Here is a 24264-nt window from a genome sequence, read left to right as displayed (position 1 = left end):
AATATGTGCTTTACACCATAATTTTTCCACGGTAATAAGTTTGCGGAGCACGGACCCTCCCAAAAGACTCGCAACATCAGCACAACCGTCAGGCAGAACCATGGGGCTCCGCTCCTCACCGCGAGCAGCTCCGCGCCGTCCCCCGCGTCATCCCCACCAGGACCAGTCGCTATGTCACGAGTGTGTGGGGACTTCATGCTTTGCTAGCAGCGATAGCAGATCGCTGCGGTCTCTGGCGAGCGGTGCACCGAAGGACGATGTCGTGACTAGTGCTGGTGTTGTTAATGAGAGAACTGGGTGCTGGCTCGTGCTCATGCGCATGCTACCCCTGCGGTATCTCCTATTAATGTAGCTACTGCTGCTACCGGCGCCATCACCCGGAGCGACAACGACCGGGACCATTCACCTCGCCGATTTTTGATGATGCAAACAAGTGGTGCCATTGATCGGCTTGAACAGGTATAAATCTGTAAGTTGCCCTGAGCTTTTTGGTCAGGGCAGATCGGACAGAAATAAACGACTCTGATTGGCCGAGAGAGTTGCCCTACTTAACCTGCCCCCGAATGAAACATCCCCTAACGGAGACCAACTTGCTGGTTTACCAGCCTCACAAACTTTTATTCGTCACACAATTGTACAGGCATGACAGACATCTTATCCTATCGTTTGGATGAACAATTTTAGTGCATCTTAGCAATCTGAATCAGGTCAGACCAAATTTGGTCCACAGCAAAATAGATATCCGAGCACTTTAGTAAAGTAATCTGAAACGATACAGATGGGTAAATTACGATCGGGGGTCTGACGTGAGAATATACTTCCATGGGAATTGCTCTCCTGGTGGTCGATGAAGCGCAGCGCGAGCAGTGCGAGGAATTCCAGCGTCAGGATCATCACGATGTTGATGAATATATATTAGTGGATGTCCTCGTGCACCTCGAAAGCTGCGTCATGTCCAATGGTGTTCCTGTTTGTAGTGACTGGACCACCTGAGCGTATTCGTCGTCGGAGCAGCTCCCGAAGAGCAGTGCGGTGAAGAGCATGGAGGAGCAGCGGTGTGGGGTGGCGTCAAAGATCCACTTGTAGCCGCGCAGGATGGTGCTGACCGGCGGGTTGGAGCCCATGAACAGCACGAAAACGGAGTTGCAGAGCACGCCGGCCACCTCCATACTCGGTAGAATCTCAAATGGGTCGTATACAGAACGGACCTGGTATTTTATTTGCGTTTTTGTATGTTTTTGGTCAGATGAAAACACATGTTTTAGCGGACACGTTGCGGCAACTCGGAGTTAGTTTTCTTTATGCGGGGGTCTGAGGGTGCAACCCCCAGAATGCCTAGAATGTATGAAACCCGACCACAGATCAGGTCCGTTCTGTATCTGACCACAACGATTGGTTACCCCATAGGTACTCGGCATGGCGAAAGACAGCAGCTGACCCAAGTAAATCTGGCACAGCACGTGCAGCGTCAAGTTGAACCAGTAGAAGCCCAGGTCGTCAATGTCCGTGAATCCCCCGAGTGGCAGGCAGACAACGGGGAAGAGCAGACTCGACACGAGCACGTACGGGATCTCGGCTAGTGTGAAGGACGAAGTACCAGGACGAATTGAAGGTCTCAGCTGTCCGAAGATGAGCCCATCGCTGTGTACACCACAATGCGCGTTCAGCTGTAGGTCGGCGCGCGACAGTACATGCGAAATAAAAGCTGAGTGACCATATAAGCCAGCGTCAAGTTGCTGGCTGCGCGCTTGTTGGCGAAGGACAGTTTGCTCTGGTCGCGAGAAGGCACCGTCACCCCCTCCTTGCTCAAGTTCTCGTCAATAATGGCCTTCAGGCTGCTGGCAGCGAACACCCGCGCGAAGTCGACGTCGATGTCGGCTGAGTGATCGACGCCAGCCCCGATCACCTCCAGCATCCACGTGCTGGGTTATAGCCAGAGCTGGAAAAACCTGTTGATTTTCAAAAAATGAATTAACTGTAAGTTCTGGGTTTTTGGGTAGGTTTAAAATAGTTTTACTAGGTATAAACCAGACATCGTCCACTGTCATACTCACTCTGATGTATCACCCTCTTCGCCCCAACGTATATACTAGGGCTCCGCGAAGGCTGGGATAGGAGGATTTTGGTATAAACCCCCTCTTTAGTTTTATTGATGACTTTTCTTATGAGCTACGGTCATCTCCTGCGCCTGCTTCGCAGCCGCAGCATCTGCCCGAAAATTGTCCTTAAGACTGTAAATGCCAGATATCAACTGGTAACGCTTTACAACAAATGCGAACCTTGGCTGAGATCTGTTTGCAGCGTGTAGAAGTTTTTTTTATACTTGAAAATGCAAATGCTTACTTAAGTATTTCTAGTGGTACTACAGTCCTCCCCAATCGTTCTCTTTACTTCAATTCGTTCACTGCTCGAATATACGTACTGAATCATACAAGTGTCGTCGGTTGTACACCGGTTGGACGCAAATAAACCTTTTGGTGGCCCCAGTGCGGCGCCGGATTCATACCGGTGTAGTAAATATTCTACCGGTTCGATTTGCCCACGCATATAAACCTTTTGGAGGGCCCAGTGCATCACTGGAGCCATACCGGTTTCAAGAAAATATACCAGTTAGATGTCAAGAGGGGTCATCGTTTGACTTGACGTACCACGGATATAATCCTATTTGGTCTGCGATAGCAGCACTAACATTGCTTCCTATCGCAGTATAAGGCGCTTACCTTACTACTTACATGTTAATATGTTGATGTTCGTTCCGATACGTATCACTGATGCAGCATACATTTCTTTAGGTCCGATATGCATGCACGGGTTCGCCTTGGCTAGTCGTCATCGTCACTTCTATTATGTACGACGAGCCCGTATGCATCGCTGCTAATGCACTATTGTCCCGGCCAAAATTGAAGGGCCCGATTTGAAGCCTCGATTTGAACATGATGTCAACGACTTTCTAGGGAAAATCACACGCGTTAGATTCCAAAAATGTGGTCAAACGGTCCAATTCGCAGCCGTTTTTTCGTTATAGGCGCTCAAACATGAAGGTTTGAATCGGCCAAGAATCATGAGCCCAAGTGGGCTAGGTCACGATAGGGTTACGAGAAATAGCATTCTGTAATTAGTTGATCTTCAGAAAACATATGACTTTTGGAGTAGTCGACAGGACTAGGTTTCCTTGTCGGACACGATCATGTGCCTCTCACCGAGGCTCAAAACATGCCGCTCAATCGTCCTCTTTGGTGGGGCTTCCAGCGGCGGAGGCGGCGTCTGCATGCTTCCGCTCCCTTTGCTTTATGTGAGTATTTTGAGCCCCCATTTGCTTCAAACGGAGCAGGCGATCCCTCGCAATTGCAAAAAATACGGAGGTGTTACAATTTCCGGGCCCTTCAATTCTGGCCGGGACAATAGCGTCGACTTTGCAAGCTCGATAAAGGTGCATCGAGGCGCACGCACAGCCCATGAATGCCTTTGCCAAATACAACGGATGCACGTACAGAATGCAATTATTGATGATTGTGTTCATGGCTGACAGATTTCAATTGAAAATCACCAATTTCCCCCATATTCCTCTTCATCCAGATTGAGATACAGGCGCGGATGCACCTCCTTAGCCCCGTTCTTCGTTGCTGGTTAAAGCTTCATTTGACTGATAACACTGTAGCAGCGTCATTCAATCATAAGACAGGGGTCTCTGGCGTTCTCCCACACAGGGCTGTGTGGGAATGGCTACAACCTCGGGTCGATCGTAATGAACCAAACTCAGCTAAAACACGCCCCGTGTGACGATGATGCATCGCCTACCCAGCAACCTGCAACTAGCTACCTGCAACGAGCAACCTGAAACCAATTGCAACCAGCATCCGTTTTGCAACGGCCCGACAGGCGCATGCAAGCTCCCTCTGTAAGCCTAGGTAACAGCCGTAGCCTAGAGCTTCCTTCACTCACTTCATTCAATCTCAGTCTTCATTTTTCCTGTTCAACCTCAAGTCCTCTTCCCAAGACTCCGTTCATCTACAGAACACGTGACACCCCGCTACAATACGTTTGTCCATGTAGTTGCTCTGATGGCTGAGGTTTCAGGCGAAGTGGTTCTGCAGGTTCCAAGGAGGACTGCCTGCTGTACGAAAGCTGTGTGGACGGCTGGGCAAGAGGGCGGTGTCAGAGGACTAGGGTCCCAAGCCTTGGCCCACGCACCCAGTTCGTGCTGCGTCATCATCGGACACTCATACGCCTTCTGGATGAGGTCCCGCTTCTGGTGTATCCTCATCCAGGCTCCCATGACGTGCTGTGGGATCTGTACGGCTCCAGTTCGGTTGTGAGAAGTGAGGTGTGGACGCATGAGCACGGCACCAGCCAGGCAATGACTGGTCGGCGGTGTGGGTACGCTGGAGCTCCTGCTTTATTGTAGGATAAGGAAGCTTTCTCCCAACTTGGCATTCCCTGCGCTTCTCTGTCATTGCATCTATCCAATCAGGACAAGTTCTTCAATGAATTTAGCCAATCACGATCGATTCGTGTGAATCCCAACATTTTCCCAATTATTTTGGGAATTTACAGTCTTGCTAGAATAATGTCCAATACAAAAGTTTAGTGTAATTGTTGCATTACTCATATTTGACCGCAAATTCCCAATACAAATCATGATTGTATCGTTGGTGGCTGTGACTCGTCTGCTTTCTTTCCTCTCCCATTTGAAAAGATGCAGCGGGCGCCGAGAGGGCTTGACATCCCGCAAGGGACAGCAGGGCAGGAGGCAGCGGCGATGAAGTGCTTCAGCGAATTCTTAGCTCTTGCTAACATGAATGAGGAGTCAATTGCTAGTATTGCGAAGTCGCTGTCTATTCCTGATGCTCTACCAAGTCAAAACTTTTACTCTTTGCTAACCGCCTTCTCCATTTTCTTGCAAACTAAGCCAAGTGCTCGAGGAGGCCGTCTTGCTAAGGCTACTGCTGTGGGCTGTATGTCCCACGTTGTGAACCTGCTCCGAGAGCGGTACCCTCTGTACTTGTCAGACAGCAAGCGAATTGCGAAAATACGCGACAAAATGGGTTCAACTATTGAGGAGCGAAATTTGCTAACTGGCGTGCAGACTGGTGAAGCTCCAGGCTGCACGCTCAGCGACTTGCGTGTTCTGGTGCAGGAAACTACGATTAAGGGGGTTGGCTCAGGTTATAAGAGCTTACATGACGCTGCTGTACTAACGTTAATGTGGCACACGTTTGGTCGAGCGATCGATACCTGTTTTGCTAGGAAGAGCCAGCTATCTATGGCGGCATCGGGGGAGCTCTTTCTGCATCTAGCTCGAATCAAGACTTCGGTGGTTCAAGGCATCTCAATTTACAAGGCCGCGACTCACTGGGAGCAGTGTATGCTGCACGGCCTCGGAATGCTGTTCGTCGGAGCGTCGGAGCCTTCCAGCTATGTGTTCCCGCTAGTGCCGCACGCGGCGGCATCGGATTTGCCAGGGGAGAAGTCCTACAGCCAAGACGAAGCTATACTCTACTGGGAGAACCTTGAAGAGAAAGCTGAACTAAGGAACGAGCCACCAACAAAGCGCGTGAGAGGAAGGCCCAACGTGGCCAAGTATATTAACGACGTCATCACCATGGTCTGCGAGCGCCAAGCCCAGGCCTCTGCCCCGCTGCCCCCGACGCTCACCGCAGGGCTGAGCAGCCACTCCTTGCGCCGCGGCTCCGCAGCGTATGCAAACGCCTCACCGCAGCTTGCGATCCAGTGGATCTCGACCCGGGGAGCTTGGCTACTAGACTCGCTCACGAAGGCGTTCGCGTACGTGGGTACCACGACACGCGAGGACCAGAGTGTCGGCAAAGTCCTCGCTGGATACCGAGACCCGCACCTGCCATGCGTCACGCCCACGATTGCCACCTTGAGCGAGCTTCTTCCTGCGCTCGAGTACGCCCAGCTGCTAACCCTGCGCGGCCAGCTCTTCAAGAACGTCAGCGGCTTCACGGACACCACGCTCAACGCTGACGCCTTAGTCCTGGATGCGGCGCTCGCGTCCCTGCTCATCCATCTTGACGACGTCGCGACGGCAGTCCAGCAGGAGCAGGCTGCCACAGGCTTCACATCGCATTACCTGTACCGCTTCCACGAAGCTCTGGACGCAACCAACGTAGCGCTGGGAGCTCGGCTCTCGCTGGACACGTGCATTGGTTGGGGTCGGCAGCTTCGCACGGCTTGGCAAACGGAGAACTTCGGACAGCTGGGTGAACGCAGCAATGGAAACACCACCATACTTGCCGCAGCCGTCACCCAGATGCTATCGTCCATCGCAGCAATGCAGCGCACACTTCAGAAGCTCGTCGCGGCCCACGAGAGCAAGGCCACCAGCGCTGACGGTCCTGCTCCTTGTCGCTGTGCTGGCCAGGCCCCGCAGGCGAGCACTGACACCGTCGTTGAAGCGCACTCTCTTGCTGGCTGCTTCTACAACTGGTACACACAGGAGCTGTGGCACACGGCAACCCAAAAGAAACAACAGTTTGTTCGCGCTGACCTCAAGGCAGGCATCAACATCATGATCATAGCAGCAGGGCGAGAGGTAGACGTACCAACGGCGCCACTGGACCGGGACGGCGTCGCGTATCGGCTGTGGAAGCAGCGTGTCTGGACGCTAGCGGAAGACTTGGACAAGAAGGTCAACGCTGCGCTCGGGAGTATCGACGGTAAAGGCCGATCCAAAGCCGCGGGGTCGCTACGGAAGCGCTGGAGAAAGCTGCGCGCTGACCACCGCTCTGCGTACGACGCGCTCTGCTCAGCATTTATCACCCGCAAAGCGAACGGTGGCATCGTCGACCGCTGCACACCAGCTAGTCACCAATGGAAGCAAAAAGACTTGGAGTCGTAGGATCACGCAGCTTGTATTAACGCTTAATACATTCCTATTCATACAACATGGATAATCGAATTCAAGGCGCAAATGCACACGTCATCGCCATCCCACAACTTAAGCACAGCGCATGGATTCCCGTCAGTCCCGATACAAAGTCATACACAATAGAAAAACGCTCACATACCGTCAGCGAGCGCGCACGACCTCGTGCTTGGCCGACAGCTACCAAAACCGGGCAGCATAACACCCGCCCTGCCGGGTTTTTTAGCTGCTTTCGACGGGTCCTTGCGTGGGGCGCGCCTGGGGGCACTCGGGTCTGGGGTGGTCGGCGGGGGAGGCGTGCGGCACGCTCGGAGCGCGCTGTCGTGTTGGAGATGCGGGGCGGAAAGTGTGAAGGCGGAGAAGGCTGCGCAGCCGGCCAAAAATAAAACATTAAGTTTTTTTCTTGGCTTTGGAGCCGATAAACCAGTCCATACTTTGTTGAAGTCATTTGGAATCTCACTTATGATTGGCTCTCCTCATTGGGAGCGGCGTTTGGGACCTGGTCGATTAATGGTGGTGCTAGCGGCTTCCCGCCAAATACAAATCCTGCATAAAACGATTTTATCATACTGAGGAGGATATTAGTTATAAGTAGTACCGGAATCAAGAGAGTTTACTGTAGTCGTGCTCGTCATGATTTCGTACTTTTTCGTGACACCTCGACAATTTACAACGAATTTTGTATTGTGCTTCGCTCCAATTCAGTCCAAACAACTCGTTTTATCATAACCCAATTCAGTGGTACCGTATTGGATGTCATTCCCCAAAATTAGTACGACAATGTGGTCCACATTGAGACTTTGGTTAGACACAAGGTCAGACATTTTCCGTGGTCTCAATTCGTCTCCCTGTTTGAGTGTGTGGCTAGGGAGCATACCGCAATTCGCACAGAAGAAGTCAGATACTTGTCGAACCAGAATGGAAGGCCATGATTGGGAGAAGTTAGAGCGCACCGTGCGCGAGATTCGCGACAATACCGTCACCGCACGCTCTCGCGCCACGTACCAGAACTCGTACTGCCATTTCCTCGCTTGGCTTGTCCGCAACAAGCCGCACCTCGCACCCCAGCCATTTCTCGAAGCCCTCGGTAATACGGCTGACGGAAGCCTGCAGCAGCTGCGCACTACGATCAAGGCCCTCGTCACCCAGGATCGCCGTATTGTCCCTCTGGACTTTGCGGCAGTAGCGAAGCTACGCGGCTTGATACTGTCCAGGACATCATATCAGAGCTGGAGAAGAGGGCTATCGGAGCAGGGACAGTTACTTACGACGGGCTGAATGACGCTATTAGGGCATGCCTTCGTGATACCGGTGTTGCTGGCCTTGTTGAGAAGCTAGCAAATGCGCAGGAGCCGGTCGTCGAGGCTGGTGGTGCAGAGGCCGAGCGCCAGATGTGCCACTTCTGGGGTGGCAAATTCCGTCGCGTGCCTGCTGATTTTGGGATCCCTGCTGCTCTGTTCGTCATGCATGGGTGCTTTGGATGTGAGGAAATAAGGCCAAGCAAGTTCCACCTCTCCGCCTTCTCGACGGCCGCGATATGCCTAGCCGAATGCAACAAAAGCGCCTAAGCCAGCTCCGCTTTCTCATGCGCAAGATCGAGAATGATGCCGCATCTAAAAATCTGCTTCAACTTGGCCAGTCCATCGACGCAGCGACTCAAGTCTTCTTAGCCTGTGCGGATAGCGTCACCGTGGACGATATTACGGAACACTCACGAAAACGCCGTCGTGGGCAACTCAGCTGGGCGACAGTAGTAAAGCTACTGCGGAAAAAAGCAAAAAGAACAGTCAACTAATGATGATCCATACCAATGAGAACAATCATGACGCGCTTATGAGAACCACGTTATTTGCATTTGATATTACCAACTGCTCATTGCTGCTCAGCTCGTGTATAGCCTCGTTGATTGCTGAATAGGGGCATGGGGAGCAATGATAACTCGGTCTTGACCAGCGCGCCCTTGAGCCCCACGATGTACGTGCGTGTGGTGCTCTTCGGAGGTGATCGTGAACACGAGCAGCTCTTGTGCCACGCGCAGCTTCTCGGTCACCTTCGCGCGCAGCTTGAGGTCCTCGATGTGCACATTCTTGTGGCTGCGCTAGCCGTCCTTGTCCTGTTCTCCTGAGCGAGCCGTGGTCTTGATGGGCGCGAAGTGGCGCGTGTGTTTGGGCTATCGATGATGGTGGTGCTGGCCTAGTCGTCCTGCAAGTTCATGAGCGGTTCACGACCTTGCCCATGGTGCCGCCGACCCTGATGAGCTCGCCGACTTCCCTGAGATTAAAGGTCATTGAGAGCTTACCTGGCAAACGTTGCTGAAGTAACTGCGCGGGCGCGGCGCGGTCGCCACCAGCAGCGTCTTGCACGTCGCCGGGGCCTAGCACATGTCGGCACTTGCAATCAGCAGGGGTAGCACCGAAGAGCTCTGTGTCTTGCGCCGAACCTTCGCTAATGCGACCAACAGTGCCTGCCAAAACGCCTTTGCTCAACACTACCTATCAAACATAATATTTATTCCGCTGTCTGACATTTGTCTAACGAGTTCCGTCTAAGAATCATTCTGTTGCACGATGCCCGAGCAAACGAATCACGGACTTCGGACCTTGGTTCACCCCGTACTTCATTCGGCAATTTACTCCACACCCCACAAGCAACAAGTGCACTCCCGACAAAGCCATTATTGTATCCAAGAACCGACAAACGATATGCGCACCACTTTCATCCTCGCGCTGGTAATTGCGGCCACTCTTCACGTCAGTGGTGCCTCACTTCCTTCGGCCAACAACCCCAACACTGTGGTCAAGAACGATGCGTTGTCTGCTGCCACCGGCTTAATCGACGCGGAGGGTGAACGGATGCTTCGTCATGTCGAGAAGGACGAAGGCGGTACCGATGAAGAGAGAGGGTTTTCATTGACCGACATGTTGAAGAAGCTGAAGAGCATCACCGATCCAGCCAAGGCTGCGAAGAAGCTCGCCAAAATCAAAGAAACTGTGAAGGAGTCAGCCAACCGCCAGTACTGGCTTGAATATCAAGCATTGAAGCTTAAACATGGCATTAAGTAGTTGCTTTTGCAATGGCACATGTGGGGATATGGCCGCTGGCACATGAATCTCTGCGAATCGGTTTCTCCACTAAATGCTAGAATCAAGCTACGCCCGAGTTCGAGTTCGGTGCGGATAATAAGTGGGAAAAGAATAATAACGTTCCTTTTGCCCCCGAGTCTTGTAGTCTTGCTTGGTGCACAAGTGCCATGGATGGGCGCTGTCGGTTTCTATGTTGTGAGTTTGCGCAGTATAATTGCTTCTGTCTTGAAAAAGCAATCGAATCCTATTCCGCGGCAGCAATTTGCACCATTTTCCAGCGATGTCATTTGATTCTTCATCGCAAAGAATAACATAGTGATGTCAACACGCAGGGGTTGTCTATATACCGAAGTTGAATGCTTTCTATTATGGGCCCTCTTGCCCCAATGCGCTAAGTACTGTAAAGTTATACTGAGAACACCTGAAGAATGAGGGGGTGGACAGTTCCCAACGGTCTAATTGCGTGACCGTAAGCGTAAGCGTAACCTGGCGGAACCTTCGTGCTACACCAGCAAGAAGTATGTCGACCGAGCCGGCTCAACGGCAACTTTCAGCAAGAAAGAAAAGACATGCGGTAATTCACACCGGTACCAGCACTAGCACAGGTGTTCCTAGTCAAGTCGAAGACGATCTAGCGGTCTGAAATATCATATTGATGTATCATTTCCTTGTGCCAGTACACTATCACCTATGCGGATGGCGGGAAAATCCTTCGTCGTATCGAGGCGAGCAAAGCCACCTGCGACGAAGAGAGAGGAAGGGTCACTTTTAGTGATGTTTTGGAGAAGTTAAATCTCATCAGCCCCGCCCGAGATTGCGAAGAAGGCCGCTAAAGCCGACGAGCGGGGATGGATGCAGCAAAAATGGTTTGATGTGCAGGCATTGAGGCTTGCTCACAATATTTAATAGATGCGAGTCGCTGGACGAAATAGTTTCTAGAATCAGGCGTGTATCTCTCGTTGGAGTTGGTGCGGAATAAAAAAAAAGAAAGGAATACTATATTTTCTGTTACTCCTGAGACTTGTTGTTGTGCTCTACAGTAGTGGTGTCGCCGGTGCCGCTAGGTGCATGAAGACGAGACTGCGCGGATTCAGTCCAAGGCCAAGTAACGCACGAGGCGGTTTGCGAACGATATAATAATATGCATGTATCGATTTTTACCATGCAATTAACTTGGTACTTGTACTGCATCTCAGTACATGTATGGGATCCACCATAATTCAGTGACGTCCCGATGCGGCAGGCAGACGAAGCCCAAGCCTCAGAAGTACCCCGCGACTGGTTGAAGCCGACGAGAAGCGATCAACAAACCGCGTTTAATCAGGCGACAACTGAACCACACGAAACGAGATCTAGAGCCATGTAGAACTGCACAATACTCGCTAAAACCGCCGTGTCTCGAATTGGTGCCGTTACCCTCCCACACTTCTGCTGTACTTCTGCAGTCCTTGATCCAGCAGTAGGTCCTCGATCCTATCGTTGGCCGCCTTCAAGTTTGAGAACAGCGCCCCCACCAAGAAATCGATCAGCTTTCCTATCTTGGGGTCCGACCGCAGAGTCAAGTCCAAAAAGTAGGGGGTCACGACGTAGCACACGGACATTCGAGTGCAAACTTCCCCTCCATCTTCCTCCTCCGCTTCATCAGGCTTGACGAGCATGTGGTACTGCTCCAGGAAGTAGATCCCTTTGACCCGCTCGCCGTCGAACTCGAAAGGCTCAAGGTACGTGTTCCAGACGAAGACAGTGCGCGTGTCCTCCGTTTCTCGTCGTAGAATCTGCTGGCCGTAGCAGGTGACCGAAGACTTGGACCTGAAGTCGTTCATCTCCAGTCCAAAGCTCTCCACGACCACATCGCCCACGTGTTCACTCGCGTGGCCTCTGTACGAGTGCCAGTCCCGCCACCACGCGTTGCTCGCCACCTCCATACTGAAAGGCACAAGACGCCGATCGAAGAACCTCCTCTCTTCGCCCTTCAAGCCGCCACGCAGCAGTGGCGTGTGGGGCCTCACATCCGCCGGAACGGGGGTATTCGCCCCCAAGTAGTAGCACACCTGCATGCCAGCCGCGAGCTCTTCAAACAGAGTCGCAGCCATGCGCTGGATGTATCCTGGCGGCAGGTTGGTGCGTCGTAAGCGTCTGCTGCCTTCAGACTGCGCCATCTCCTTGACCATCAGACGTCTGAACAGCATCTTTTCAATACTCTTAACCCCCTGCATCTACTCCTTCACCTGCTCCTTGAGACGGAAGTTCTCGTGCTCAGCCTTCAGCCGACGCTGCAGTTGACGCGCACATATCTCCTCCCACACAGCAGGAATATCGCTATCATTGGTCTTCTTCTCTTCATGAGGCGATGGGCAGCTCGGAGGTCCTGCCACTTCTTCAGCGTCCACTCCAGCTCCTCCGCCTCCTTCCGCAGCTGAACCAACTGGGAGCGGCGCTCGTCTCGAGCCTTGTTCGGGTTGAGCTGCTGCTTCCTCCTCCTCTTCGTCGTCGTCGTCTTCTTCTTCTTTGCTTCGCCTGACGTCGGGTTGGTCTCTTCTTGTTGCGTGTCTCCAGTATCTTCTCTATCCATCGCCGCCAGGAGTAAGTACGGGTCCCACTCGTCGCCGCCCAAGGCGGAAATGGCCCCCACGCCGCAGTCGGCTTCATCGAGGCCTCCCCCCTGCTCAGAACTGCAGCTCCGCATGGATTTGAAGTGAGCAAGTAACTTTCCTGTAAAGTACACAGCGTTGTGAAATGTAATCGAAACTTTACTTCGGTCCAATGCACGAGTCGGTCGAGGAGACGTTGTCTCTGTTGTTGGGCGAGCTTCCTGCTGATGCTGCGGGCTCCCTGTCGCTAGACGGTGGGGAATGGGACCCCAACGTGCTCTTGGAAGCGCTGGAGGACGACGTCGTAGACGGCAGAACAGGTAGAACAGGGACTGCGACTGTCGACCAGCCAGCCTCAACTCAACACCCCCAGCCCAAGCAGCAGCAGGAGCAGAAGAACAAGAAGAAGACCAAGGCTAAGAAGAACAAGAACAAGGCTCGCGACGAGCGCCGCTTCGTGCTGGTGCAGCTCCGAGAGGAGGCGGAGAGACTGCAGTTCACGCTCGACCAGCTACAGAGTATTCGGAGCAAGCTGCCCAAGGGGAAAGACCACTCCAACCACAAAACCACAGCACAGGACGTGGGCGTGCCTGCTGTGTGGCAGGAAATTTGTGCTCGTCAACTGCAGCGCCGGATGAACGCTGAGCGGGAGAACATCCAGCTGAAATTGCAGCTCGAGAAGGAGAAGGAGCTGGCCAACAGCCTCGCCAAGCTGCTGTACAGGCGGAAGACGCCCAAGTCGCAAGGCCCCGAGGTGCAGAAACACACGCGACGCACCGACATCCCTTCAGGTTACATCGAGCGCATGGCTGCGTTCATCTTCGAGGAGCTCTTGGCTGGCGTGGAGGAGCTGAATCATCAAGTGGAGGAACTCTGCCATCAAGTGGACGGTGTGGTAGAGATCAGCAGCTCGTTCCCGGCTGTACAGAGGCCTTTGCTGCGAGACGGCGTCAAGGGACGAGAGGAGAAGCTCCTGGACACGCGTGTGCTGCCGTTCAGTATGCAGGCGACTGGTGACGCGTGGTGGCACAACTGGCATCTCCACCGAGGAAGAAACATCGAACAGACCGCGGGGGATATGGTCGTCGAGCGGTTCGGATTGGACATGAGCGACTTCAACGCCAACTCTTCCGTCGCCTCCTACGGCCAGCAGATCTTGAAGCGAGGCGTTGAAGACCGCCGCATTGTGTTCGTGTGGAACGCCTACATGGAGCCTTTCGTCTTCGAGAACGAACGTATCAGCGGCCTCTACTTTCTCGAGCAATGCCTCGTGCTGATCGAGCCCGACAGAGACGGTGGGGAAAGCTCCTCGTGCATGTCGACGTGCTACGTCATCACGCCTTACGTTTTGGACCCAAAGTTGCGAGACGACCCCAAGACTGGCGCGTTGATCGATTTCTTCGTGGGCTCGCTCTTCTCAACCATCAAGGGGAGGTGCGAGATGGTGGAAGACATGCTCTTCGATCAAGCTCTCGAGAAGTTCAACTAACTGTGCTCACTCTCCAGTGTATTTGTGTATAATATACTAAAGCCTACGGACTGTTGTGGTGCTTCTGCAGTGCTCGGTCGAGTAGCAGGTTCTCGACTGTTTCGTTACGAGCTCTGATGTTGGAGGACAAGGCACTGACCAAGAAGTCGATCAACGTGCTCGTCTTGGCGTCGTCTTTGAGCGTGGGATTGAGGTAGTGCGGCGTGATGACGTAGCACGTCGACATGCTCGTGGAGCACTCGCCGTCCTCCGGGTCTTCAGGCTTGATGAGCACGTGACTCTGCTCGAGTATATAAACACCGCTGACCGGTTCGTTCTCGAACACGAACGGCTCGATATACGCGTTCCAGACGAGAACGATGCGGTCTTCTTCAACATATCGACGCAGAATCTGCTGGCCGTAGGATGTGGCGGACACGTTGCTCTTGAGATCGTTCATCTCCAGCCCGAAGCTCTCCGTGACGATGTTCGATGTGGCGTTGTGCACGCTCTGGCCTCGGTAGTTGTGCCAGTGTTCCCACCATGCGTCCCCCGTCTCCTGCATGTTGAAGGGCACGACTCTTTTGTCGAAGAGCCTCCTGTACATGCCCTTCATGCCACCACGCAGCAGAGGCTGGTGCGTCACCACGTTCTTCGGCACTGGGCCGTTGGCTGCGAACACGGCTTCCACCTCGCGGTACGAGACCTCGACACTGGCCGAAAGCTCGTCGAAGATGAAGGCAGCGACGCGCTTGATGTATTCCGCCGGGAGGGAGGTCCGCCGTGTGTGTTTGCTCGCCTCAGGGCCTGCCATATCGCGTAGAGCCATGCGTTTGAAGAGCATCTTCTCGATGCTCTTGACGAGGCGCTTCTCCTCCTCCCACTGCTGCTTGAGCAGGGCATTCTCCCGCTCAGCCTTGACCCGTCGATTAAGCTGCCGAGCGCAGATCTCCTGCCAGACAGCCGGCACCTCTGTGTCGTCCTCAACCGTCTCCTGCTCCTGGACGGCTGTAGTGTGCTGACCCGAGTGTTGTCTCTGCTGGTCGCGGATGTACTGCAGCTGCTTCAGCGTCAGCTGCAGGTCTTCCACCTCCCGTCGCAGCCGAACCACCTCAAACCTGCGCTCGTCCCGCGCTCTGTTAGAGTTGAGCTGCTTCTTCCGCTTCCTCTTGGGCTTCACTGGCTTCGGCGTCTCCGTCGCAGGTTCCTCCGGACCCAGGTTAATGCCAACGTCAAGGTCTCCGATCTCTTCGTCCATGGAGCTCAGCAGCGCTTCGGGGTCCCAATCTGCACCTCCCAACGACGGAATAGACTCGTTATTACGGCCACTATCATGGCCGTTCTGCCCCATCTCGTGCTCCAGCAAGGCCTCCTCCAGTGAGTCGGAGCTCATGCTTGCGTCAGTCTCTACGCCAAGGTTATTGCGCATTCCAGCCAATCAGCGAACGTTAAGAAACAGAACCTGGGGCTGAGAACGAGCACAGTTATTATGGAGGTGGAGGAGGCGCTGGCGCTGCTGGACGTGGCGACCAAGACGCCCCAACGTCGTCTGAACTGACAGAGCTAGAGCCTGGCTTCCCGTGGGGGCTGCTGGACGACCAAATCGCCGAGTTTAGCGCGTTCGAGATGTCTGTGGCCTCTGCAATTCCGACTGAGTCAGCCGACCACGCACAAGAAGAGGAAGAAGAAGATCAACCCGAACAAGGCGCGGGACGAGCGTCGCTTCCAGTTAATTGAGCTGCAGGAAGAAGTGGCACAACTGGAGTTCACTATGCAAAGACTGCAGCATTTCAAGAACAAGAGATCCAAAACGGATAATTCTAGGCACTGACCCAAAGGCGCCCCGCATTTCAAAATTTTAATATTCAGAAAGATTAGAACAAAATTATACTTTCGAACTTCTGGCAACCAAGAGTCAGTGCCACACAAGAATCACCCCGCATCCAGCACGGCACCATGGCACCCGCACTTCCCGCACCACGTACACCGCCCGCCCGGGTCGCAGCCCCCTCGCCACCCCCAGCCCCCACGAGTATGATGTTTCCTCCAACGCGCTCTTCACCTTCAAGTCTGTGATGAGCGCGTGCGCGACGGAGAAGGGCGCGCTGGAGTGGGCGCAGCGAGTGGGGCTTCTGGCAAGCGCGCCTCTGTGTCCTACCTGCACCAATGGCATGACGTTGTACGTCGCTGTGAAGCGGACGCGCTGGCACTGCTCCCGCACGGGGTGCCGTCTGGAGAGAAGCGTGCGGGCCTCCTCCTTCTTTGCCCGGTCATCAGCTCCCCTCTCGAAGCTGATCAAGCTGCTGTTGTTCTGGTCGTTCCAGCACCCAGTCACAACGGCAGCACAGCAGGCGGAGGTGTCGCCGACAACAGCAGGGCTAGTGGTATGTCTATGCCCAGGACATCTGCACCGCCGAGATGAAGCGGACGTTGCTGAAGGTAAAATCGTACATTATTCTGTTGCTAAATATTATTTAGTTAGCAGTGTTGGGTTGTATTTTTAACGGGCTGAACAATGATGTTAAACTGCTAGATCGGAGAAGTTGGGCACGTGGTCGAGATCGACGGAACGTCCCTGAAGAAGAAGCAAAAGTACCGACGTGGTACCCGCCACCCAGACTTCTGGGTCTTCGGCGGAGTCGACCGAACCACTAAAAAGTGGTTCGCTCGTATCGTTTATAACGACCGGGAGAAGCCGACTCTGTCTGCTTTGATAAAATCTCACATCAAACCTGGGTAATGACTGTACAACTGCGTATGATTTGACAAGATATCTAACTCTTTATGCATGTTTATCAGTACTTTGATTGTCTCCGATAGGTTTAAGGCGTACGTGACCCAAGTCATGAGTGGGCGCAACAAAGGAAAGTTATACACCCTTACCAACAACAGGCACCTGCGTGGGATGCGGTACCAACACCTGTGGGTAAACCACACGAAACACTTCGAGGACCCCACGACTGGCGCCCATACGAACCGCATCGAGGGCGTCTGGGAGGTGAAGATCAAGCAGCGCATCAAAGCTGCTCGTGGTATGCGGAAAACAGTGGTAACTGGCTACCTAGACGAGTGTATGTGGCGCACGTGGTACTTCGCGGAGAAACCTGCAAAGAGTCACATTTTCCAAGGGCTACTTACTGGTATTAGGAAGTACTACGAGGTCTAGTTAAATCAATACAAACTGGGATGAAAAGTTCTGAAATTTGAAAATTTTGAAATGCGGGGCGCCTTTGGGTACAACTGCTCAAGAGGAAGACAGTGGAATGCCGCGTGTGTGGCAGGACATCTGCTCTCGGCAGCTTACGAGGAGGTTGGAGGCGAACCGGGAGAACATACGGCTCAAGAAGCAGTACGAAACAGAGAAACAACTAGTCAAGAGCTTCAAGAAGTTGCTGTACAACCGTCGCGTGCCACGAGACGCAGAGCCCGAAGCGACGAAACACACGAGACGTACGGATATTCCTGAAGGGTACATTGAGAGGATGGCTGCGATGGTGTTCAAACAGCTAGAGGCAGGCGTGAAAGTGTGTTACGGTAAAGTGGAGAGGATTTTCGATGCGCAACGACTAGTACCCATGAATTTGGTGCCTCACGGAACGCTGCTGGATCGCAGGGTGATGACGAGGGGCGTTGAGAGGAAGTTTTACGACAGAAGAACGATGCCCGTTGATATGTGAGCGACTGGAGATTCGTGGTGGGAGAACTGGCACAACTACAGAGGTCAACGGTTCCAAGACATCGCGGCGGACGAGATTGTGGAGCGCTTTGGGCTTGAGATGAGCGACTTCAAGACAAACACGTCCGCCACAGCCTACGCACAGTAGATATCGCAACGACACATTGAAGATGATCGTATCGTGGTGGTTTGGGACGCGTATGTGGAGCCGTTTGGGTTTGACAATGAACGCTTGGGCGGCGTCTACTTCTTGGAGCAGAACTATGTGCTGATACAACCCGAGCACTGGAGTAGCGAGAAGAATGGTGGGAGGAGCGGAGGATGCTCGACGCGTGTGTCAACTTGTTATGCGATCACACCTCACTTCCTGGATCCGAAGCTGAAAGAAGACCCCAAGACCGTCGCAGTGATAACAGCGCCCTGTCTACCAATATCATGGCGTTGAGTGCAATGGTTGAGAATATCCTACTGGACCAGGCGCTGCAGCAATGCCAAGCAAGGTAGTCCAGGGAACATGTACTTTAAAGTAATTGCATACAGAGTCTTGTTATTAGAAACTCTACATAGTTTAGCTTGGGTATTTATAGATAATACTGAAGTAGTTATTAGTTAGACTACATAAGTAAGTATAAGCTCGATAACTACGAAGTAAAGAAAACGTTTCAGTCAAGGCAGCGAGGTTGGCAATCGGGCGGCATCGTGGTGTCATTCGAGGGTTGTAAGCTCTGTGTATGCACTGTACGACTGCACCACTTAGACAAGCATCGACTTTTTCACTTGCATGATCCATCCGATTGTGCGTTCCGACCAAGTCCCAGATTCTTTGAAGTGCGATGGGAACTATCGGATCGTTGCGCTGGACCCAAAACTACCAGCATTTGACCCGCTACGCATGGTTAAGACAGCATTACTGAGTCCGATTGCTGTGAAAAGGTACAACCGGATCGTTATCAAATACGGCTATCCTATCCAGCTATCCGTCGTCGTCGCATTCGCCTTACGGCTCGTGGTTTTTGCTTCTTCAGTCTCGGTTGGGCGTATTTTGGCTCCGATCACTACTCCCTTGTATGGTGGTGTTTGTCGGTGGGATGCGCGTCGAGTATATGAAGGTCCTGGCCCGCAGATTCGACTTTTGTTTCACTCAACTTGCCAACATGCTCTGGGCCATCACCCTCAGTGTTGTTCTCATGGATCTTCGAGTGACGATGGTGCTTGTTTACTCGTTATATTTCACCAACTCGCTGTTCCAAGAAGCGAATCTTCGGCACTCAACTTTCATGACGTTAGTGGCGCTGGGTGAATTAGCATTTTGCTTGTTGTTAATGGTATGGCTATCTCTGGGACTTATTGACGACGTTCATCATCACGTTTTGCTCGTTGCGAGTGGTCGTACACTTTCGACGAAGGATGTGCTCGTCAATGCACTTGACACAATGGCAATGTTGTCGCTGCGACATACGTATCGAAGGTATATCCATTCTGTACACCAGAAGAATAACCCAGGGGCCTCCATGCGAGCGCAAGGGTATCGATGCAAGATTGCATTGCGTGCAATTGGCCCACGACTTGAGACTATAACGCCCTATCGAGACCGCAACTCCGTCCAAGAACTGAGGAGCAGTCAACGCCACCGCCGACTCATGTTCATCTCTGTAAGAAGCAAGACCAAGGTCTTGCGCCCGTTATTGCAAATGTATCTCATCTCGGGATACGCAGACATTGACCCACTCAAGACAATCTGGCCACGTTTTGGAGCGATCACACACGTGTCAACATGGAAAAGTATAGTGCTATACTCGTGCGGGGTTATCGGTGCTGGATTCGCTGCTCTCTCGCTCTTTTTGCCGAGTAATTCGAGTGGAACTGCAGCACTTGCTGTATCCGGACTCGTGATGAGTTCTCTATTCAGTGGAGCTCACTTGTGCTGCTCCCAACGCCACCTCCTTAAGAGCATCGTAACGTCATTCAACTACCTCTTCTTGATGTTCCAGGTTGTTGCAACCGGTGTGTGCGTCGTCGACATGCTCACTTGGCACTGGGTTTCTGCCTGTGGGGTGCTTTCCAGTTGGGTGCTGGCGCATACCGTGCTAACGGCGGATGCGCTCACGCCGATTATGAAACACCGGCTTCGGTTCAAGTACTGGCTGGTAATTGGAGGCATAGTTCTCTTCTGGCTTATTCATGCTGGACTACTTCTGGATGTGCTGGTACTGGGAAATTTGAACTTGCAGGACCGAGTCTTCTTGGATTTTATTGTTCTCGGCCAACACTGTCAATTTCGCGTGGCTCCATTTCTGCTCAGTCGAGTCGTCACTCTGCTCGTGTGGGCGGCGCGCTACGTGGTCGCGGCACTGACCGGCAATAATAATGCGCTTGTTTTACTTCGTGGAACGGTGGCATTCGATTATGAAAGCTGGAAAAAGGAAGCAGCGAACCGTACTTCTATCATCTCAAGAACTCCTTCGACGTTCGTTCGTAGAGTTATCTTCGTGCTGAACCAGATTCGGGAGGGAATAATGACGTCGAAGCTTGAGTTGGAGGAAGTGCTCGCGTGGCTGGACGAGTCTCCAGAGCTGTAGCCGACACGCAGCCGCCCCGGGGGGAGGGCGGGGAACCTTTCATGCAGTCTACCGATGATGGCATTGGAGATGTCAGCGTTCCGACGGCACAAGAGTTTGGAACCTCCCAGGACCAGAATCAGAGGGTGATACGTGCACCGAAGAAGAGGAAGCAGGTGAACCCGAACAAAGCTCGGGACGAGCGTCGGGTGCAATTAATTGAGTTGGAGGCGCAAGTTGCCAAGTTGAAGTTTATGTTCAAGCGGCTGCACAGTATCAAGAGTTCAAGACCATCGTCGAGTCACGGGTGTGAAGACGCCCCCGGGGGACCTAAAGTGTGACAAGATATTTGCTCTCATCAGGTTGACAAAAGAGTGGCAGCGGAGTGGGAGAATGTGCAACTCAAGCAGCAGTGCGAGAGAGAGAAGCAACTTGCCACGAGCGTCGCCAAGCTGCTCTTCAAACGGTGAAGGCAGGATGGCTCGGACGGAAGCGGAGAAGCAGACACGACGCACGGATATCCCTGCGGGACTCATCGAGCGGATGGCTGCAATGATACTGAGCTGGTGGCTGGAGTCCAGGCGTGCTATTGGAACGTGGATAGGGGTTTTCAGACTAGAGGCTCAGCAGCTACGAGTGCAGTGATTCACTCTGTGCTGCTTGATGGCGGTTTAAACCCGAAAGGCAGGTAGAGGAAGTTCTTCGACAAGAGTGTCGTGCCGTTTGACATGCACGCAACAGGCGCGGCTTGGTGGCACAACTACAGAGGCCAACAGTCTCAAGATATTTTACTTGATGAGTTTATTGAGCGCTTTGGACTCAAGATGAACGACTTCAAGATGAATACTTCTGCTACCGCCTATTGTCAGCAAGTCTCGCAGCGCTATGTGGAAGATGGCCGCATTGTGTTTGTCTGGGATGCATACATGGAGCCGTATAGTTATAAGAACGAGAGAGTCGGCGGCATCTACTTTCTGGAGCAGCTGTATGTTCTGGTTGAGCCAGATAAGCAGACATTTGGTGAAGACTCTCAAGACAACGATGGTTTGTCGACAAGCGTGTCGATTTGCTAGTGATTAAGCCACTGTTTCTGGATCCCAAGCTCAAGGATGATGCCATGGCCGATGCCGTGGTAAATTTAGCCGCTGCGATATCAAACATTATAAATCTTCGAGACATGACGGAGACTCTATTACTGGACCGGGCACTGAAGCAGTGCAACGAAGAGAGGGCTCATGTTTCCTCGAGACCATCATCCGGCCGGTATCCCGGAGTTCTTGACATGACGGTAATGTCACTATGACGAATACTCGTTCGTAGAGTCGGGCACTTTATGTACGGTACACAAACAATTTTCATGACGTCGGAGCTGGACGAAGTGCTTGCCTTGCTGGACGAGAGCCCAGAGGCCCCTCTCGATGTGCAGCAGCGCCAATCGATACCCCCGGGTGATACTTGGGAGCCGCTTGTGCACTGGGGGATACCGGATGATGACAATATTGACAACGTCAGCCTTCCGACAACACAAGACGCTGGGGCATCTCGAGGTGCCAGGCAACATAACGCGAAGAAGAGGACGAAAGTGAACCCCAATAGAGTACGGGATGAGCGCCGCTTCCAGTTGCTTGAGTTGCAGGCAGAAGCTGCCAAGTTGGAGTTCACGTTCCAGCAACTTCAGCGTATCAAGAGCTCAAGACCCAATCGGCTTAGTGCGTCTCGCCATTGGTCTGAGGCCTCTCCTGGGATGCCTAAAGTATGGCAAGATATTTGCTCCCGTCAAGTTAAAAGAAGCGTGGAAGCTGAGTGGGAGAACGTGCAACTCAAGCGGCGGTACGAGACGGAGAAGCAACTTGCCACGAGCGTCGCCAAGCTGCTCTTCAAACGGTGGAGACCGGATAATTCCAAGTCAGAAGCAGAGAGACAAACGCGACGCACGGATATTCCGGCAGGGCACATTGAGCGGATGTCTGCAATGGTGTTCAAGGAGCTGGCAGCTGGAGTTCAGGCGTGTTACCGGAATGTGGACAGGGTTTTTAAGAACTCCGACGCTACGACTGCAGTGGTTCACTGTGCTCTGCTTGATGGGGATATGAGTGCGGAAGGTCGAGAGAGGAAATTCTTCGACAGGAGAGTCGTGCCGTTTGATATGCACGCAACAGGTGTGGCTTGGTGGGAAAATTGGCACAACTACAGAGGCCAACGCACTCAAGATGTCTCACTGAACGAGCTTATCGAGCGCTTTGGCCTCGAGATGAACGACTTCAAGACCAATACGTCCGCCACTGCCTATTGCCAGCAGGTCTCACGACGTCACGTGGAAGATCCGTATTGTGTTTGTTTGGGATGCGTACGTTGAGCCGTACGGGTTCAAGAACGAACGAGTAAGTGGCGTCTACTTTCTCGAGCAAATGTACATGCTGATTGAGCCCGACAATGAGGCCCAGGACAAGTTTTCGACGAGCGTATCGCTTTGTTTTGTGACCAAGCCTCACTTTCTGGACCCCAAACTCAAGGACGACGCCAAGACGGATGCTGTGGTCAATTTTCTGAGCAGCGCCGTGATATCTAACATCATAAGTCTTCGGGATATGACGGAGACGCTACTGCTGGACCGAGCGCTGCAACAATGCAACGACGAGAAGACAAACTGAGTGGAGTAAACATTTTTAAATGTTAAAAGTGAACATTCCGTGATTTACTGTGTAACGTGCAAAGAATTCCCAGATTTACCTGCGTTGCTGTATGTCGGAGGACGGCAACAACTCGTCAGCGCAGCCTATCCCAGTCTTAGAATTGCTGTAGCGCCTGGTCCAGCAGGAAATTCTCTACCATTTCAGTCAGCGCCATGGCGGTGGTAGTCATCGCGCTTACCAAAACGTCGATCATCGCGACGGTCTTGGGGTCTTCTTCCAGCTTCGAATCCAGAAAGTTAGGTGTGATGGCGTAGCAGGTTGACACGCGTGTGGAACACCCTCCATTCTTCTCCCCATGTCGCTCACTACTCCAGTACTCGGGCTGTATCAGCACATAGTTCTGCTCTAAAAGGTAGACGCCGCCCACACGCTCGTTAATAAAGCCAAACGGCTCCACGTACGCGTCCCAAACCACCATAATGCGGTCGTCTTCAATGTGTCGCTGCGTAATCTGCTGCGCGTAGGCGTAGGACGAACTGTTGGTCTTGAAGTCGCTCATCTCCAGTCCAAAACGCTCCACGAATTCGTCCGCCGCGAGGCCTTGAAACCTGTTACCTCTGTAGTTGTGCCAGTTCTCCCACCACGCATCTCCAGTCGCTCGCATGCCGAAGGGCATAGTTTTCCTGCTGTAAAACTTGTGCTCTTCCCATCTCGTTTCTAGTCCACGATCCAACAGCAGCCCACGAGGCATTGGATCCAGCGGGACGGATCGTTGTGGATTGAAAATATTCCCCACCTTGCCGTAGCACAGCTTCACGCCAACCGCAAGCTCGTCAAACAGCATCGCTGCCATCTTCTTGACGTATCCTTCGGGGATATCGGTACGTTTCGTGGATTGTGTCCCCTCCGGCTCTGCATCTCGACGCACCCGGCGATTGTACAGCAGCTTCTTGAAGCTCGTGGCTAGCTGCTTTTCTCGTTCGAACTGCTGCTTGAGTCGCATGTTCTCCCGCTCCGCCTCCAACCTCCTGGCAATCTGCCGAGCGCAGATCTCCTGCCACACGCGCGGCACTTCATTGTCTTCTTCTGCGGTAGTATTATCCGTTTCGGGTCTCTTGCTCTTGAAATACTGCAGTTTTTGTATAGTGAACTCCAGCTCTGCCACTTCCTCCTGCAACTCAATTAACTGGAACCGACGCTCATCCCGCGCCTTGTTCGGGTTTGTTTTCTTCTTTCTCGTCGTCTCGCGCGTGGAGTAAGATCATGCACCGCAAACACCAGCACACCAACTATGTATTCAATACAAATTCCAAGTATATACTTTCTTTAACATGCTTGATATCAAGCGTGTGAAAAAATAGTCCGT

General features: G+C 52.8%; 13 protein-coding genes across 13 annotated transcripts; 9 read left to right on the top strand and 4 right to left on the bottom strand.

Annotated features, from left to right (window-relative positions):
- Positions 1-680: 680 nt before the first annotated feature.
- On the bottom strand, positions 681-1915 carry PHYSODRAFT_258894 (hypothetical protein; the record flags this gene model as incomplete). Its single annotated transcript, XM_009536345.1, has 4 exons — positions 681-698; positions 990-1208; positions 1401-1619; positions 1715-1915. 4 exons carry the CDS (start codon positions 1913-1915, stop codon positions 681-683), a joined length of 657 nt encoding a protein of 218 aa, XP_009534640.1.
- Positions 1916-4795: 2880 nt separating this feature from the next.
- On the top strand, positions 4796-5788 carry PHYSODRAFT_416482 (hypothetical protein; the record flags this gene model as incomplete). Its single annotated transcript, XM_009536344.1, has 3 exons — positions 4796-5080; positions 5174-5554; positions 5627-5788. Coding segments are annotated over 3 exons (828 nt in total), but the record flags the coding sequence as incomplete, so codon positions are not given.
- Positions 5789-6274: 486 nt separating this feature from the next.
- Positions 6275-6862, top strand: PHYSODRAFT_523663 (hypothetical protein; the record flags this gene model as incomplete). The annotated part of the gene is made up of 2 exons (XM_009536343.1): positions 6275-6319; positions 6395-6862. 2 exons carry the CDS (start codon positions 6275-6277, stop codon positions 6860-6862), a joined length of 513 nt encoding a protein of 170 aa, XP_009534638.1.
- Positions 6863-7807: 945 nt separating this feature from the next.
- Positions 7808-9322, top strand: PHYSODRAFT_347784 (hypothetical protein; the record flags this gene model as incomplete). The annotated part of the gene is made up of 3 exons (XM_009536342.1): positions 7808-8071; positions 8104-8345; positions 8807-9322. The coding sequence occupies 3 exons, from the start codon at positions 7808-7810 to the stop codon at positions 9012-9014; spliced, it is 714 nt and encodes a 237-aa protein (XP_009534637.1). The 3' UTR covers positions 9015-9322.
- Positions 9323-9591: 269 nt separating this feature from the next.
- On the top strand, positions 9592-9951 carry PHYSODRAFT_288494 (hypothetical protein; the record flags this gene model as incomplete). The annotated part of the gene is made up of 1 exon (XM_009536341.1): positions 9592-9951. The coding sequence occupies one exon, from the start codon at positions 9592-9594 to the stop codon at positions 9949-9951; it is 360 nt and encodes a 119-aa protein (XP_009534636.1).
- Positions 9952-11384: 1433 nt separating this feature from the next.
- PHYSODRAFT_258843 (hypothetical protein) lies at positions 11385-12544 on the bottom strand (the record flags this gene model as incomplete). The annotated part of the gene is made up of 3 exons (XM_009536340.1): positions 11385-12150; positions 12193-12233; positions 12263-12544. The coding sequence occupies 3 exons, from the start codon at positions 12542-12544 to the stop codon at positions 11385-11387; spliced, it is 1089 nt and encodes a 362-aa protein (XP_009534635.1).
- Positions 12545-12966: 422 nt separating this feature from the next.
- Positions 12967-14040, top strand: PHYSODRAFT_421083 (hypothetical protein; the record flags this gene model as incomplete). Its single annotated transcript, XM_009536339.1, has 1 exon — positions 12967-14040. A coding segment is annotated over one exon (1074 nt), but the record flags the coding sequence as incomplete, so codon positions are not given.
- A 76-nt stretch (positions 14041-14116) lies between these two features.
- PHYSODRAFT_415985 (hypothetical protein) lies at positions 14117-15199 on the bottom strand (the record flags this gene model as incomplete). Its single annotated transcript, XM_009536338.1, has 1 exon — positions 14117-15199. A coding segment is annotated over one exon (1083 nt), but the record flags the coding sequence as incomplete, so codon positions are not given.
- A 1737-nt stretch (positions 15200-16936) lies between these two features.
- Positions 16937-17197, top strand: PHYSODRAFT_523904 (hypothetical protein; the record flags this gene model as incomplete). The annotated part of the gene is made up of 1 exon (XM_009536337.1): positions 16937-17197. The coding sequence occupies one exon, from the start codon at positions 16937-16939 to the stop codon at positions 17195-17197; it is 261 nt and encodes an 86-aa protein (XP_009534632.1).
- Positions 17198-17294: 97 nt separating this feature from the next.
- On the top strand, positions 17295-17855 carry PHYSODRAFT_258859 (hypothetical protein; the record flags this gene model as incomplete). Its single annotated transcript, XM_009536336.1, has 2 exons — positions 17295-17704; positions 17750-17855. The coding sequence occupies 2 exons, from the start codon at positions 17295-17297 to the stop codon at positions 17853-17855; spliced, it is 516 nt and encodes a 171-aa protein (XP_009534631.1).
- Positions 17856-18795: 940 nt separating this feature from the next.
- PHYSODRAFT_523007 (hypothetical protein) lies at positions 18796-20286 on the top strand (the record flags this gene model as incomplete). The annotated part of the gene is made up of 2 exons (XM_009536335.1): positions 18796-19232; positions 19368-20286. 2 exons carry the CDS (start codon positions 18796-18798, stop codon positions 20284-20286), a joined length of 1356 nt encoding a protein of 451 aa, XP_009534630.1.
- Positions 20287-20993: 707 nt separating this feature from the next.
- PHYSODRAFT_305170 (hypothetical protein) lies at positions 20994-22916 on the top strand (the record flags this gene model as incomplete). Its single annotated transcript, XM_009536334.1, has 4 exons — positions 20994-21309; positions 21339-21528; positions 21586-22539; positions 22565-22916. 4 exons carry the CDS (start codon positions 20994-20996, stop codon positions 22914-22916), a joined length of 1812 nt encoding a protein of 603 aa, XP_009534629.1.
- A 136-nt stretch (positions 22917-23052) lies between these two features.
- On the bottom strand, positions 23053-23901 carry PHYSODRAFT_305169 (hypothetical protein; the record flags this gene model as incomplete). The annotated part of the gene is made up of 1 exon (XM_009536333.1): positions 23053-23901. One exon carries the CDS (start codon positions 23899-23901, stop codon positions 23053-23055), a length of 849 nt encoding a protein of 282 aa, XP_009534628.1.
- Positions 23902-24264: the final 363 nt, after the last annotated feature.

Source organism: Phytophthora sojae (assembly GCF_000149755.1).
Source record: "Phytophthora sojae unplaced genomic scaffold PHYSOscaffold_9, whole genome shotgun sequence".
Classification (NCBI taxonomy): Eukaryota; Oomycota; class Peronosporomycetes; order Peronosporales; family Peronosporaceae; genus Phytophthora; species Phytophthora sojae.
The sequence above is the reverse complement of the archived record's forward strand: the minus strand, read 5'-3'. Positions and strand labels throughout refer to the sequence as shown.